Source organism: Alternaria alternata (assembly GCF_001642055.1).
Source record: "Alternaria alternata strain SRC1lrK2f unplaced genomic scaffold CC77scaffold_6, whole genome shotgun sequence".
In the NCBI taxonomy this organism is placed as follows: domain Eukaryota; kingdom Fungi; phylum Ascomycota; class Dothideomycetes; order Pleosporales; family Pleosporaceae; genus Alternaria; species Alternaria alternata.
Genome location: NW_017306195.1, coordinates 818693 through 834684, shown reverse-complemented (window position 1 = coordinate 834684; position 15992 = coordinate 818693). Strand labels below are relative to the sequence as shown.

At 50.3% G+C, this 15992-nt stretch overlaps 7 protein-coding genes across 7 annotated transcripts; 3 read left to right on the top strand and 4 right to left on the bottom strand.

Moving 5' to 3' along the window:
* Nucleotides 1-671: 671 nt before the first annotated feature.
* On the bottom strand, nt 672-3371 carry CC77DRAFT_1029707 (hypothetical protein; the record flags this gene model as incomplete). Its single annotated transcript, XM_018526539.1, has 5 exons — nt 672-1741; nt 1791-2546; nt 2611-3093; nt 3144-3176; nt 3227-3371. 5 exons carry the CDS (start codon nt 3369-3371, stop codon nt 672-674), a joined length of 2487 nt encoding a protein of 828 aa, XP_018388083.1.
* A 744-nt stretch (nt 3372-4115) lies between these two features.
* CC77DRAFT_1048657 (cytochrome P450 monooxygenase-like protein) lies at nt 4116-6141 on the bottom strand. The gene is made up of 5 exons (XM_018527546.1): nt 5944-6141; nt 5666-5888; nt 5533-5610; nt 5031-5484; nt 4116-4978 (listed from the first exon to the last, which is right to left on the bottom strand). Exons 1-5 carry the CDS (start codon nt 6001-6003, stop codon nt 4309-4311), a joined length of 1485 nt encoding a protein of 494 aa, XP_018388082.1. The 5' UTR covers nt 6004-6141; the 3' UTR covers nt 4116-4308.
* Nucleotides 6142-6615: 474 nt separating this feature from the next.
* CC77DRAFT_1059545 (endo-1,5-alpha-L-arabinosidase) lies at nt 6616-7847 on the bottom strand (the record flags this gene model as incomplete). The annotated part of the gene is made up of 2 exons (XM_018528251.1): nt 6616-7414; nt 7474-7847. 2 exons carry the CDS (start codon nt 7845-7847, stop codon nt 6616-6618), a joined length of 1173 nt encoding a protein of 390 aa, XP_018388081.1.
* Nucleotides 7848-9554: 1707 nt separating this feature from the next.
* On the top strand, nt 9555-10568 carry CC77DRAFT_959006 (hypothetical protein; the record flags this gene model as incomplete). Its single annotated transcript, XM_018535558.1, has 1 exon — nt 9555-10568. One exon carries the CDS (start codon nt 9555-9557, stop codon nt 10395-10397), a length of 843 nt encoding a protein of 280 aa, XP_018388080.1. The 3' UTR covers nt 10398-10568.
* On the bottom strand, nt 10445-11615 carry CC77DRAFT_742825 (alpha/beta-hydrolase). Its single transcript, XM_018533020.1, has one exon. It carries the CDS (start codon nt 11502-11504, stop codon nt 10491-10493), a length of 1014 nt encoding a protein of 337 aa, XP_018388079.1. The 5' UTR covers nt 11505-11615; the 3' UTR covers nt 10445-10490.
* A 977-nt stretch (nt 11616-12592) lies between these two features.
* On the top strand, nt 12593-14642 carry CC77DRAFT_1059542 (hypothetical protein; the record flags this gene model as incomplete). The annotated part of the gene is made up of 2 exons (XM_018528250.1): nt 12593-13968; nt 14021-14642. The coding sequence occupies 2 exons, from the start codon at nt 12593-12595 to the stop codon at nt 14640-14642; spliced, it is 1998 nt and encodes a 665-aa protein (XP_018388078.1).
* Nucleotides 14643-14870: 228 nt separating this feature from the next.
* CC77DRAFT_1018654 (ubiquitin-conjugating enzyme) lies at nt 14871-15896 on the top strand. Its single transcript, XM_018524668.1, has 2 exons — nt 14871-15332; nt 15430-15896. Exons 1-2 carry the CDS (start codon nt 15089-15091, stop codon nt 15681-15683), a joined length of 498 nt encoding a protein of 165 aa, XP_018388077.1. The 5' UTR covers nt 14871-15088; the 3' UTR covers nt 15684-15896.
* Nucleotides 15897-15992: the final 96 nt, after the last annotated feature.

The following is a 15992-nucleotide window of genomic DNA, read 5'->3' as shown; positions in this document are numbered from 1 at the left end:
AATACCAACTTAGTCAATCGTTGATCATTACGTTTGTTAAATGACTTAATGAAATTGGATGAGCATCACCGACGCACGATCGTGCCAGTGGCCCAAGCGCCCGCTCTTGATTTCGTCATTATCGATCTGACGAGGCTGGTAGCCCGAGCCACACTTCAGTTGTAGATGCCATGCATTCTTTCATCATTCTTGCTTTATTCTATCCCTGTATCCATTCGCTCATCAACCACTACTCCGATGCCCTGACACAAACTGCGCTAGCTATGAACCAATGGTCATTGCACTACAAACCTCAGCCTCCGGCAGCCCCAAGCGATACATCTCTATTCTCAGTCTTTGTTGGCCTCCAGCTGACTTCCAGCTCGCTGGGCTTCCGAGACCAGGCAGAATACCATCGAGGTCATTGTGGAAACGTGCCTCTGGCTCTGGAAGATTCAGTCATATTGCGTGATCTTGTTTGATGGTTTAATCGTTCTTCTTATTGGATAGTATCCTAGTTTACTACCAGATCGCGTTCAGCAATGGTTTTGTGACTCGGCATTGGTATGTCAAGTAGCGATGAGGGAGATAAACAATCCACGTTCACCACTGAGGTTGACTTAGAGCAATGTGCTTCACGAGGTTTATTGCCACTTTATTTCCAATACGACGGTTTCGCGCTCTCTCACGACCTATTGACTACCAGCGAAATCAAACTGCATCCTCGGCATCGTCCACTTCCGATCCGCAACGACTGATCCATTTTCCGGCATGGTGTTGTTTGCGAAGGGTCCTAGGCTAGGGGGCACGTCTTCCGGCGCCCTTCCCCAGCCACTTTCCTGGGGACCTAGTGTCAACTCGAGGACACCACCTTCCAAGAAGAAGTTGTGCTGGATCCAGTTGCGCGTGTAAGATACACCATCGAGGGTAGCCGATTGGATGTAGATATTTTTATGACCTGGGTCAAAGTTGATGTTGCGCATTGTTGCTGTATTGCCCGTTTGGCCGTTCTTGATAGATATGGACTCGAAGAAAGGTGGTATGATAAAGTAAACATCTTGTCCAGCATTGGGGAAGAATCCCATCATGACGAAAGCCTCAAAAGATCCCATGGCGCCACTATCGTCATTGCCGGGTATGCCAACGACGGTATCGTTGAACAACGAGGGAATGTATTGATGGGCGCGTTCAGCCGAGAGAGCAGGACGTCCAGCGTAATGGTATAGGAAGACATTGAGGAAAGCCTGTTCATCTCCAAGATACAAGACACCGGACTCGTGCAGCCAGTTCATACGCTCAACGAAGCGCTCGCGTCCTCCTAGGGTTTGGATAAGAGTCGCCATATCTCCAGGAGCAAAGAAAGTGTATAGCCACACTGGACCTTCGTAGGTCTCGCCTCCGCTAGGATTTAGGTAGCAGCCAGTGAAGTTGAGTAGTGGGGAACAAAAGATCGGATCTTGAGTGCCCCATGTGCCGTTCAGGTATCGAGGCTGCAGGAAACCTTCAAACCCGGTATCAGTACCATTAATAATGCTACGTTGATCGGCTTTGAACATATTGTGCCAGTTACCAGAGCGGCCGAGGTACTTCTGGTAGTCAGCTGTATTGCCGAGTTCGCGGGCGAGAAGAGCGATGACAAAGTCGTTGTAGGCGTATTCTACAGTCCGAGAGATAGAGCGAGTCTCTGTACCCACGCCTTCGACGTCGAGATTTTGGGTAGGGATGTAGCCTAACTCTTTCCAAGATACGAGACCACCACGGCCTTGATAATTAGTACTCAGATCCTACCCACGGAGAAACTGCAATCTTACCTTCAACATCCCAGTTTGGTGGCTCGACTTCTGCGTCCTTGACGACAGCCTCGTATGCTAACACCCAGTCGATACCAGCAGTAATGTTCTTCAAGTATGCATCCGCAATAACGATATCTGCATTTGAGCCTCCTTGTGTGAAACCCTTGCAGTGGCTCATGCGACAATCCGGCAGCCACCCTTCATGACGATAGATGTCGAGTAAACTTCGTATCATAAGCGTTTGACTATGTGGGTCTAGAAGTGTGATCAGAGGATGAATGGATCTAAAACTATCCCAGATGCAGTAATAGGAGTCGTAGTATGGTTCGTCAGATTTCCAGAGTGGATTTTCTCCAGTGTAATCTTGGGGGCTGATCATTGACCTGTAAACGCCGCTCCAGAAAGCGTTAAGGAAGACTTGATCGACACCGCCATCTTCGACGGTGATGACACCAAGCTTGGAACGCCATGCAGTCTCAGCAGCGGCAGCAATGTCGTCGAACCCCCATGAAGGTATCTCACGTTCAGCGTTGGAACATGCCTGCTCTTCGCTAATGAAGCTCATTCCAACCCGCGCATGGATCTGATTGTCTTGGGTAGGCTTCTCGAATTGTACCCATCCACCTGCTGGTGTGTTACTGGGTGTTTGTCGTACATCGCTGGGAGCTATTCGTAGGCTTGTTGCTCGGTTTGTTGCGCGCGTGTTGGACCATACGCCAGCTTCTTTGACTTTTGCACCATTGAAGTCCAGGCAGAAGTACGACTGATATGTGCCTAGACATAGGCGTACAAAGTTAGTAAGTGTCTCAAATTCAGTTTTTATGTGAAGATGACTTGCCGATGCCGAATGACGGCGAGAATATTCCACTTCCTGTCATGCGCCCAGTTGCAGCATCCACAGTAATATTTGCTTCGCTCCTCGTGTTCGGCAAATCCGTTAGCTCAACCAATACATGTGGTGATAGTGTTGTATTCGGAGTCGATGGTGTTTCCGGAAATGTAATGCGATACAAAGCCGTACGATTTGTAACAGTTGACTCAGTCCTGATGTTGTTGGCTAGTGTGATATCAAAGTAACCAGGTCTTGCATGAACACTTCCGGGTATGCGCTCAACGGCTCGTTCAGACTTGAAATACTGACAGCCGTTGATATCATCATTTACACACCCAGATTGGGCGAATATTGGGAAGTTACCAAGCGACGGTGAACCACCCGTTCCCGAGTCGTGCATGTGAGAAAATCCATAGATCGGTTCTGAGTCGTTGGAAGAGAACCCTCCTTGGTTCTCGCCTATCACATCAGGCCCCGCTTTGGCCATTCCTAGTACTTGTTAGCAAGTTTTGGGTTATACTACAAAAGTCTTCACCCACCAAATGGCAGTGTAGCACCAGGAAACACATGGCCTATGATGAATCAGTGATTCGTTATCTTCTCAAGAACACCTTGATCCTACCTCCATTGATTGTGCCAATGAGAGGATTAACGTAGTCAAATCCGGATCGTGGTTGTGGTTGTGAAGAATTATTCTGTGCGCCTGTAGATGTTATGAACACACACAGCAAGGACGCCGAGGCGTGCTTCACAGAAAGAATGCCCATGGTTTGGGTTGAGCGCAGACTCTTCAATGAGAGAAGCCAACTCAACAGAAGTGTCAGCTACGCAACGCTCCTCATTGCGCTTCCCCGCGCAGGCTATTTATCCCTTCCTTACATGACGCTTGGCAGTGACGCGATGGTCCGCGAGCATGCTACCTACCACATAAGCAATTCGGGTAGCATTTCTTAAGTCATCTTGTACTGTCTATCATCTCCCAGCAAGGCGATAGTCTGGCTCTAAAGCGCTGGTGTTGCGGTGGTATGCAGATTACAGCCGAGTACGGATGGCTGCGGGGTAACATCGATGGTGGGTCCATGTCGTGCTATTAATGAGCCGTAACCTCCGGTCGGTACTGCTACTACTACAGGTAGCATACGGGTTGTTTCCGAGCGAAGCTGTGAGCCGGGGGTTGCGGAGCGGTACACAATTTAGCCCTGTAAGTAATCTCGGCATATTGAACGCGTAGTGGAGGTCCCGGATACAAGAATACTATGCGCTATCAGGCCTCATCGTGCTTACCTTCCAACTCTAGTGTAACATCGAAACCAGTCAGTGCTTAAGAGAGTGAATCGAAGACCAGAGGCAATAGTAGCAGCCGTCTTGGTGTTGCTCTTTCCGACTTGAGTCGGCAAAATAGGAAGATTTGACCGAGCCACGCTAAACCTCTTTCCGCTTCCCACGTGGAAGATGTGTACGTCATTTAGGGGCCTAAAGCGAGCACCATCTTGGGCTACCTCGAAAGTACATGCTTCACTACGCAAATCGCCCCAGAACTGCTAACTCAGGAGTATCGATTAGAATGCTCAATCGTGACAGGAGAGAGCACATGGCAGACGATATCCACTTCTAGAAACATTCGTCTACTCGGCAAACGCCTGGGTTGTCTTATACTTGCTAGGGTACATGGATTCGATGTTCATATCTTGCTGACCGAAAGGTTTACGACCCAGTATCCCTAGCTCTCAGCTTCACCATCAAGCTTGGTTTTTGCCATAGCACAAAAACCTTTTGATCGTCCCACCTCTTTTCTGGTTCAAGCAACTCGAATTCGAAATGCCACACCAATCTCGCTAGAATGCTTCTTATCTCTGCCCATGCGAGATTCTGGCCGATGCAGTTCCTTGGCCCTACGCTGAAGGGCTGAATGACGTGACGCTTGTCCTTTGCATACTCTTCAGCGCCGAGGAAGCGTTCTGGTGCGTACACTTTGGGATCAGTAAAGTGAGACGAAGTATGGTACATGGCATATTGCGAGATACCGACTTGCGTGCCAGGTGGTAGAGCATCGCCACAGACTTCTGCACCAGCAGGTGGTACTACCCGAGGAAGCGCTGATGGTGCCGGCGGATAGATTCGGAAGGTCTCTTGGATGACAGCGTTGAGGACTTTGAGCTGACTCAAAGATGCAAAGGAGATTTCGCTTTCGGACTTGAAGGTAGCTGCGAGCTCTTGGCGGAGCTTCTCCATCCAAGCTGGGCTTTTGAGAAGGTGATAGATCGCACCACTTAGAAGCGTTGCAGAAGTCTCGCTACCTCCGAGTATGATAGTCCCACAAGTATGCTTGAGCTCCAGATCCGTTACTTCCCCCTTGATGTTTTTGACAGCATAACTTCATCGTCGTTAGTAACCTGGACGTGTGAAACAACCGTACAGCCACCTACCTAAGAATGTCTTTACGCTCAGTTTTGGATGCCAGCCTCCTTGCGGTCTTCTCTTCGGTGAAGTTGTTATGCTCGAACTCTGCTTTCGCCAATGCAGGCATCCACTTCAACAAGCGCGTAGCAGGAACTCCGATGATGGGATAGCGCTTAATGATGTGAACGATACCAGCGAATCTTAAGGCTTTGAAAAGATTGACCATCCAAGAGTGATACATTTCTTTATCTAGTGCGCCGAACGATTCGTCAAACGTCAGGTCGCCGATTATATCAAATGTCGTAAAGTTCAACCAGCGCGTGATATCGACGGGGGTTTGAGAGTCGGCTCGTTGGCGTAGCTTCTCGATCAAGAGGTTGATGTATGAGGTGATGATACTTTCCTGGCTTCGGAGAGCTTGCTCGGAGAAGGCGTGATTAAGAGGTCGGCGGATTCGAGCATGGTCCGAATTGTTGGCAGCTACGTGACATCAGTATAACCCATGTGATGGAAAAGGTTCGAAACTACAGCTTATGTCGGTCGACGGACGATAGTAGAACTTAGGGTCTTTGAGAAGCGGCGTAGTGGTACCATAACCGTACACATCTATTCGAAGTTAGCCAGACTCAGGCAACAATTGTTCGAAGTAAAGGGTCATCACCTCGCCATGCTTCAGGCTTGACAAATGAGATTGTATTCGGGTTTATGCGGACGACATCTCCATACTGTTCGTGAAGCTTCAGACAGCTGTGCGGAACGGTCCCAGCGAGTACGTCGAAAGAGTTAGAGATCCAGAAAGCGCCACGCAACTTCGGTCCTGGATATTTGGAGAGCGGATGAAGGGTTATATTGTAGACTGCTTGGAACAATGAGTAAACCAGATACTGCGCAAAATGTTAGTGAAGCGCTTTCTCATTTCCATTCTACTAGCATACTTACAGCTAGTATCAAAGAGATCGAGAGTTGGAATACGGGTGGTTTTGCTATGTTGTATTCCATTCTGAATTCGCTGCAGACCTGGCAGACTCAAAGTCTTCGTGATTTCCAAGATGCTGCTCATATGTAGATGTGCTGACAGCGGGGCGTTCTAGCCCCTGTCACGGCACATGAAAGGATAAACAATGCCATTCGTGAGCATCCTGCAGTCAGCTGTTGTACGCCCGATGCTAAAAAAGATGTGATGGTTGGCCCTACCATTTTAGATAGTCGAAGATTAATAGTGCTCGGCCAAACATCATCGGACGTACGCGGCTCTTATCTTACACACCCCGGATTTCTTTACGCTCTACGCCACGCGCTTATCTCTTCATATGCCTTCGCGTTGCTTCCTGTCATTTCGACAGGAAGCAAAAAAGAAGAACATATGTATATGAAAGTCTACAAGCAAAAAGAATCGAAAACATACAACAGCGGGGATTCGCTAGTGGTCACCCACCTAACTACTAATCCGCCGGTACACTGCTTGTATATGGCTGAGCGGACGGGAAGCCTAATTTTCAGTGTCCTATGGTCGTATGTGAAAGATGTGGACTTATGGTTGCATTATATACCGAGTTTTGTTACCATCTCGTCGACTATCGTACACCTACAACATTTCTATCCTATCTCCAGCTATGCCACCAATACCGGCCAGCCCTTGACATACTCAATTGGATTCCATCCCAAGAACTTAAAGTTGTCTCGGTACAGCGGATCGTATGTTGTGTTGACATAATGGTAGTATAGCACGTCGCGTCCGTGGTAGTTGGAAATTACCGCCTGTCCACCGGGGCCGTAGGTGTTACCGTGGCTGCCGTATACCATGCTTCCGCCACCTTCAGCAAGATCCTTCCCATTGCGGTCAACGAAAGGACCGCGGGGAGACTTGGAACGACCAACGAAGATAGTGTACTCAGCACCAGCTGGGGGCAGAGCAGCGGGGTTGTAGCCGCAGCACAATCCCGCTGAGTACCAAAGGTAGTAAAAGCCTTGCTTCTTGTTGTAGTTGATATACGGGGCCTCCTCAGCGGATGCACCTCCCCAAGCAAGGGACATGTTGGCGTACGCCTGCTCCTTAGTCGGCAGCACAGGATCGTAGGTGTAGCTCAACTGACGGGCAGTAGGGATCTTGACGGATTTGAGGTCCTTGGTCAACTCGAACTGCCAGATATTGGCCCACCACGAGCCGTAGGTGAGGTAGTTTTTACCCGTCTTGGCATCTTGGATGAAAGCCGCGTCGATAGTGTTGGTCTTGCTCAACGGAAAGGGAGCGTCAGTGCTGTTAGAGGAGACAACCATGCCGTGGTCAGTCCAGGACCCATTTTGCAGGGTCTTCGAGGTGGCAAGCCCGATGAAGGACTCTGAGACACCGAAGTCAGAGACAGTGTAGTAGCAGTAGTAGGTGTCGCCAATCTTGTGAACATCAGGAGCCCTGCATTGTCGCGTTAGAATATGAGGTCTTGGAGCATTTCCTAGGCTGCTGTTTCTCACCAAAGACGGCTTGCCTTCGCAGGGTCGTCAATGCTGCCAGGCGGCTGCAATACTTGGCTGATAACCTCCCAATACCCTTCTAGGCTATTCTTCTTCGAAGCACGAGATGTTGTGGCCAAGCCGTGAGAGGAGAAAGAGTAGTAGTGGCCATCCGGTCCAAGCACAACACTCGGGTCGTGAATGTGGACACCACCAAGTGTACCGTTCAAGTCCTCACCGGTGATCTTGCGAGGCGCGGGCCAGTAGTCCCTGGAGTATGGGTCCTTGACAGGTTTGGCCGGGTCATAAGATGCCGAAGGAGCGCCGAAGGCCGGGGTGAAGAGAGAAGAGAGGCCTAGGGCGAGAGCCGTAAGACTGGTCTTGGTGGACGACATGACGGGATTTGTTGCGGAGACAAACCTCGTTGATCGTTGGAAGACTACCTAGGTATCTAGTCTTATATAGCAGACTGCCGTGCGTCAATGCAGGGCCAAGAGCCCACGATGCGGATCTGGATCTCGCGCCTGGGCAGATGTTGTGTGCCATGTGCATGCGAACGCCATCGTACTGCCTTTACAGTAAGTCCCTTGGCATGAGCCACGATCCGTCCGGCCGGGTAGTCCAAGCTAGGTAACGTTTCCCTGGAATGGTAAGAGCAAAGAACAATTCTCCACACTTAACGTTCTAAAGGTGGAGATAGAGCCTTGGGGTAGAGGAATTCACGGGACGTGGGGGAATTTGTTCGCACGAATCAACGACTAGCAAAGCCGGCTAGTAGACCTCGGGAGTCAGGAACAGGCGACCTCACCCCATCACTAGACCTTGACATTGAAGAAGCGAGGACGATCGAATGGCAACAGTTTGCCTGGCGGTAGCTTGATGATTAGCTAGGAGAGGCGTCGCATGACTGCTAGGAGAGGTTGTATGGTTGTTAAGTCCCGAGGTCTACCCTTTCCAGTTAGCATGAGTACGTTATCAGCACGGCCACTCTGCTTGGCGTATACAGCACCTCGGAGTTTGACCGACGGTGAAGAAAAATCGACTTTCGGGGCCTTTCGATCGCGTGGGAAGGACCAGAGTTCTTATCCATTCAACAACCTAGCATGACCGCTTATAACCAAGGTCTACGTTGAACCTGGATCTGTAATCTCCCCACCTTCTTCCTCAAGTAGTATCTTCTACGCTTATCTGACGCACTATAGCTCTTCATCAGCACACTGAAACTCTTATAATATAAAGGTAGTTCCTGACTTCGAAGGTCTGCACCCTCTATTAACAGCTCCCTCTCGCATTCCTCGGTCTCCGCCACGAGTCCATTGCACCTCATCCTACCATCTCAAACACAACCTCAGCATCTGCATAAATTGAAGGCCTCGGAACGTCATGTGAGAACGAGAATCTGTGGGGTACATGGATAATCGTGATTATGCGACTACGCGAAACACTTCTGACACGCTACGACCACAATGACAACAGGGTAGTATTTGCGAACCACGAAACGTGAGCCAATAGGAGAGACAAGTCTGAATGATTTCCCGGGGGCCTGTGAGCCCAAGTAGTCGGAAATGTGTGATTGGTGAGTCGTGTTATTATGCGGTCCCTAGGTCCAGTATATTACTGGAAACGGCGGCTAGGTATGAGTAATATAGACATGAGAGATCTGACTGTCGTGCTTGAGGGCAGTTTCCATCCTTCTTTCCCCTTTGCTTTTTACTCGACATTAGCATGATATCAGCACTCCGTGTACAATCTGCGATTGGTAATATGGGACTCCGAGTAAGACAGCTGATGCCCGGTCCAGAGCGCAATGACACCCAGGCGCCTCTTCTCCTTGGCGTATGCGGTAGTCTGACACTACTTGCGGTTCTACTACTTTCCGCAAGACTCTGGTCGAGAGTACGCCCGCTATGGAACCTGCATCTGGAGGATTGGACGGCCGTCGCAGCAACAGTAAGCCAGACTCCATTGCCTACCAACGCACATCTGATCTTGAACGCGCACAGGTCCTTGCGATAGCAAAATACATCATCGTTTGCCTAGCATGCGCTCACGGCTTTGGTCAGCGCACGAAGTATGTTTCGGCAGCCTCCCGTCTCGCTGCCATGCGACTCATCTTCCTCTGTCAAGCCCTCTGGAACGTGTCGATTTGTCTTGTCAAGATCTCAGTCGCCCTTCTCTTGCTTCGCATCAAGCAAACACACGCATGGCGCATCTTCCTCTACAGCACGATGGTACTACTCATCCTCACAGCTATAACATCGACGTTGTTTCAGTTCCTGCAATGCCAACCGTTCAGCGTATACTGGGATTCTAGCGTCTTTCTCAAAGGAGGTGTAGCATGTGTACCTCAGGAGCTCATAACGGGGAATATCGTCGCTGCGAGTACCGTGCACGTTTCAACAGACCTGGTATTTTCCTTCATACCGATAACTTTTATCCGAAAGTTGCATCGACCGCGTGGTGAAAAGATTTTTCTAGGCGTACTGATGGGTCTTGGACTGTTCGCTTCGTCGTTCGCCACCTTGCGTACCGCAGGTGCAAATATGATCTATACATCTCATGATGTCTTTCGCACAACTGTTATGCCTACGTTGTGGTCGATGTTGGAGCTCGAACTCGCGTTGATAGCGGCTACTATTCCGACGCTCAAGAGTTTCGTACAGAAAAGCCTCATGAAGCTTGGACGCTTCTTCTACGATGAGAAAACGGAGACACAAGTGCGAAACCGGCTTGTGGAGCTGGGATTCCTTAATGAGAACAGTGATGAGTTTGTGGGACTGGGACGGAAGCTGTCGAAACCAGACATTGGCGACGATATGACACTGGCAAGTGTGCGAACGTCGCGAAAGAGGAAGGATGAGTACGCGATGACGGTTGAGGAGCTTGCAGCATCGGAAAGTGAGGGTCATGAGATTACACGAGACTTGCGGGCGTTTGGGCCTTGAAGGCAGTCGGAAACTGTAATATTAAAACTAAGTAGCCACGATTTATGAAATGCAAGGGTATCTCTTACTCAGACACAGGACAGCGGCCCCCTCTCATTCCTTCTTCAATACATCGACAATCCACTGGGTAGCGTCTTTTGCTTCTGTTAACCCGTATGGCATAGTGAGGACGAAGCAGTGCATCTGCTTCTCCCAATGAACCCACTCGCCGACGACGCCTGCTTCAGCGCACTTATTGCGGAAGACGATACCGTCAGGACTGAGCACATCGCATCCAGCAGTTATGCCGTGTACCTTGATGCCCTTCTTCGCAAGTAGTGAGACATCAGCGTTGATTGGTGAGATCCGGCGATCGGCGGGATCCCAGTCGCCTTGCCATGCTCTTGCTGTCAGCCTGATTATTTTGGGTGTGAGCAGAGGGTCTCGAGGTGCGACTTTGTCGATATCTGGATTGGCGCGCGTAAGGTCGGTCGACGGGCACACATTCATAATGGCGACAGGGTGTGGTCTTTGCTTGATCTCTACGCCTTCTTGTTCGCTGTCCTCGCGGAGAGCTTCTAGTACAAGACATAACGCAATATTCGCACCCGACGAATCGCCTGCCAGTATCACCTTCTCTCCTGCCTCTTCTGCCTCTGCCATCAAAGCGCGATACATGTTTTGGCAAACAGGAAAAGACTTTGGCGCTGGATCGTTCGGGGCAAGCGGCGTGGAGACAATTGATATGGAAGTATCGGACATGTCTTTGGCTAGCTTTGCACATATCTTGTAGTGTTGAGGCGAAGGCGGTTCTTGCCAACTACCGCCAGCGAAGTAGTATATACGTTTCTTCGATCTCTTCTCTGCTTGATTCGGTGGTATCACATCGTATATGTGTACATCGCTGACGGTTCGTTCGTGGAGGGTGCATTGGGAGAGGTTCGATTTGCTCGGGTTCAGTTTGATAGAGCCGTCTTCGTGGTTTGCTTGACGGTTGCCGATGCGAACTCGCATTAGTCGTACCAGCGATTGCACCACCGACATGAGAAAGGTACGCTCATCGCGGTGTGTGAGCTGTATCGAGGAGCTGGTCTTAGCGGTTGTGCCGGACATTTTGTCGTCTGTCATGGTGCAGATGTCGAAAATTATGGTAGTAGACACTGAGGCCGAGGAAGCTCCGTTACAGGGAAGAATGAAGGAACTCCAAATGCAAGGGAAAAAGGGCGCTTGTATGGATCCATCTTGGGGCGAAAACAAAGAGGAGTACGCATCGTCGATTACGGGGCCTTATGCACGCCCACGCGCGCTGAACGGCTCGTTATTTACTAGAGGACGGGATCCATGATGTCATGGCGCTGTTTCTAGGCCTCATACAGGAGACCCTGACTAGAAGGGGGAAGTTATCAACTCTTCCGGGGGTGGGTCGATCTGGAGGTGATAATTCGGAGGTCGTGAGCATCACGCATGAAATGCGGTACGCGTCGCGGGCCCAGTGTCGGCTTGCAAAAAGCACTTGGGATGACGTAGCGTGCATAACTGTGCCGATTCTCCCATGCCAAGCCCTGGATTTCTTGGGCGACAGCAACCAAACTTTCTAACGTTCTATCCGTATTCTGGCCATCTTGGATACTTTATCAGCTACTAGCAAGTCGTCATCCGAGTCAATGGATCAGTAGACAGCCTTGAGAAGAATTGACCGCACTGTAAGTGCTGCAAATCCCATCTGATAGGAAGCGGCATGAAAGAGTTATTTCTGCGCCTTGTTCTCGCCTGATATGCGGCGCTGACCCATTTCATTTGTGGCTGAATGCCATCTTCCGACTTCCGGTATCCTTGTTCGCCGCGCATGCATGCAGAGTAAACACCTGGGCGGAGGTCTTGGTCCAGCCGCTGAGTGGCTGTGCAGTAGGCGGAAATTGTGCCTAGGAGTAGGTTCCGCTCCGCCAACTGTTACAAGTCGTGTCCGCCGGCGCCAACTCCGTCTTGGGTGCTCTTGTTTTCTTAGCATCTCATTGTTGAGCCCTTCTTATTGGCGACACTTTATCGGGATGCCTTGGCCTACGTGGGTCGACCACCAACAACCAAATGAGCTGATCAGGGAACTGGATCAGGAAAATCTTAAAGATGAACGTTGCCGTTGAGCCACATGTGGCAGCTGATCCATCACCTACTTCCGCAAGCCGATCATATCCATTCCTGGAACTACCAACACGTCGATGGCTTCACAACAGTTCCTTACCGACGAAGAAATCAAGAAGTTTATTGACGACCTCGATCACGACAAAGATGGCAATGTCGACTACTGGGAGTTAGAACGCAAGCTGGGCCAAGTACATAAAGAGATAGCACCCAAAGCGCAGCCACACAACCTACACCATGGATCTCGAGGCGACGAAGCTCGACATGCGTTTCTCAGAAATGTCATTGGAACGCGGGAGGACCACATCAACCGAGAAACCTTTGCAAAAACAGTGAAGGCGTGGGAGATACCATCCTTGGAGCAAGATCGGAAGGAAGCAAAAGATGAAGACGACTATCTGAAGCAGGTGTCCCTATACCGACGAGCGCGAGCGTATTGGGCCGTCAAAGGGCCTGAGATCATGTTTCTCGCACTGGTTTTACTTTTGATGATCGGCTTTGGCGTCTGGCAATTTGTCAAATACCTGACCTTTGACCAGTATACGCCTGCGTTCGGATGGGGAGCAGTCTTGTCCAAGACGTGCGCTGGCGTGCTCTACCCGACCTTCTTCTTCCTCATTCTGTCCATGTCAAGATGGCTCTCGACATTTCTTCGGCGCTTCTACTTCATCTCGCGGTTCATCAATTGGGATTTGTCCCAGAGTTTCCATATCAAGATGTCCATTGTCGCATTGGTCTTTGCTACACTTCATGCTATTGGCCACCTCAGCGGCTCTTTTGTCTTTGGCAGTATGGCTAGTCGACAGGGTGCAGTTGCCAATGTCATTGGACAGGACGCAGTGCCGCGCTCATATACTGATTACCTTCGGTCATTACCTGGATGGACTGGTCTCACATCTCTCGGCTTGTTCTATCTCCTCGCACTCATGAGTATGCCTCAAATACGAAAGTGGAGCTACGAAGTCTTCCAACTGGCTCATCTGCTCATGTTCCCCATCATTGGCTTCATGATGGCGCATGGAACTGCGCACCTGCTGCAATGGCCCATGTTCGGCTACTGGCTCGCCTTTCCAACGCTCATGGTGCTTTTTGAACGCATCTGGCGCTTGGTTCTGAGCTTCCGTCCTATCCTTGCGGATCTCGAGCTGTTGGATGATGAGACTGTCGCAATCACAGCGCAGGTGCCCAAGACCCGTCCCTGGGACTACAAAGCTGGCCAGTACGTCTTTGTGCAGGTTCCGCAACTATCCCGATTCCAGTGGCATCCCTTCACTGTTTCCACATGCATCAACAATACCATGCAGGTTCACATCAAGGCTGATGGCGACTGGACAAACTCGCTTCGTGATCTAGCGAAGGAAGGAGGTCGGTCGACGATCAAGATAGGTCTTGACGGACCATTTGGCGCACCTGCTCAGCGATTCTACGACTTCGAATACAGCATGGTCTTTGGGTATGTTGGAACTGCTTGCTTTGCGACAATGCGGATTACTAACACATGATAGTGCTGGTATTGGCATAACGCCTTTCTCCGGTGTGCTTACGGACCTCCAGCATCACGAGCTTGAGCGTGTCAAGTCTAGAGATGACTCCCCAGAATCATCCGACGAAACCCATAGGGAGTCTTCCCCGTACTCGAACCACCGCCGAGTCGACTTACATTGGATGGTGCGCGACAAGAACAATCTCCTGTGGTTCTCTGATCTACTGAATGAGGTCTTTCGCCACAGGACAGACAGCCCGGATCTCGACATCCGTATCAACACCTACGTAACCCAGAAACGCAAGCAAATATCGCAACACGTTTTCCGTTGGCTACTCGAGAAGCATCGAACAGATGATCATCCACAGTCACCCATTACTGGTCTTGTCAATCCGACACATTTCGGACGTCCGGATATTCGGGGTATCATGGAGGCACATTACGACGATATGAGCAAAGTTTTAGCCGATCGACTGAATGAGAAAGACGGCAACAAAGACGATGAGATCAAAATCGGTGTCTTCTTCTGCGGACCGCCTGTCATCGGTCAACAGATTGCCGATCAGTGTAGCGTGTTGACTGCAAGGGCAAGGAACGAGGACAGAAAGCTTGAGTACCGGTTTATGATTGAGGTGTTTGGTTAGAGACAAACGATGCTTAGCTTAATTGTAATGAAATCTTTGATATCCGACTCAAATACTCCAAGCTAGCGAGATGTGGATTGCACGTGCTGCATGATGAGTTTGAAGAATTTCAAAAGGGTTGTCAAGATGGATTCATCGCAAGTACTTCATAGTAGAAGTGGAGCACGTGCCTTGGCGCTAGACCCGCGTTACCAAACGCCGACGTGTCGGAACCGTCGTTGGCCGCCCGGAACGCTTTCACCTAACCACCCACCACTCCGTCTTTCTTAACATCGGCATCTCAGCCACAGCGCATCACGTTGTTCACCTGCTATAGCACGGTTCCTTGCTTCGCGACGCAAAAGGCTAAGCTTCACAACCCAGACCCAACACACCAAAAGCCCCGCCCCCCCCGCGCCCAGAGCACTGCTGCCACCTTCCGCGCACCCCCACTCTCGATACACACCATGGCTTCATCGGCTTCAAAGCGCCTTTTCAAGGAGTATCGCATGCTCTCCAACGACCCGCCAGAGGGCATCACTGCCGGCCCGGTCAGCGAAGACGACATGTTCATCTGGGAAGCACTGATCCAAGGCCCGGAAGGCACACCCTTTGAAGGCGGCGTCTTCCCCGCAGAGTTACGGTTCCCGAAAGACTACCCACTCGCGCCACCAAAGATGAAGTTTGTGACCGAGATGTGGCATCCAAATGGTATGTTTGATCACCTAGGACATGTTTCCCTATGTTCACTCACCTACGAGCGCAAGAAGCATGAATTAGTGAGAATCTGAGCTAATTTTACGAACAGTATACCCCAACGGCGAAGTTTGTATATCGATCCTCCACGCGCCCGGCGAAGACCCCATGCACTACGAACAAGCCTCCGAGCGGTGGTCACCCATACAAAGCGTCGAGAAGATCTTGATCAGCGTCATGAGCATGTTGGCAGAGCCGAACGATGAGAGTCCAGCGAACGTGGACGCGGCGCGGATGTGGAGGGAGAAGAGGGAGGAGTACGAGAAGATTGTGCGGACGAATGTCAGGAAGAGTCTGGGGCTGTAGGAAGCCTGGGACAGGGCATGTATGAGAGGGGACGGATGAGTTTAGGGAGGAGTTATGAATCACGAATGCATTAGCGTAACGGGAGTTTCTTGGTGGTGCTTGGTATCAAGCTTCTCAATATATGGAAATATGATATGAGCATCTCCATAACTGCCTTGAAGACAACAGTGGTCAAGTGGATCCGCTGCTACAAGGTTGAACTTGTTCATTCATGACATTCGTAAAGTCGTGCTGTGCTACCAATATGTGAGCTAAAAATGTGAATGTATATCAATCTGCCACATCCGCTGTGGATATAACCAGCCATCT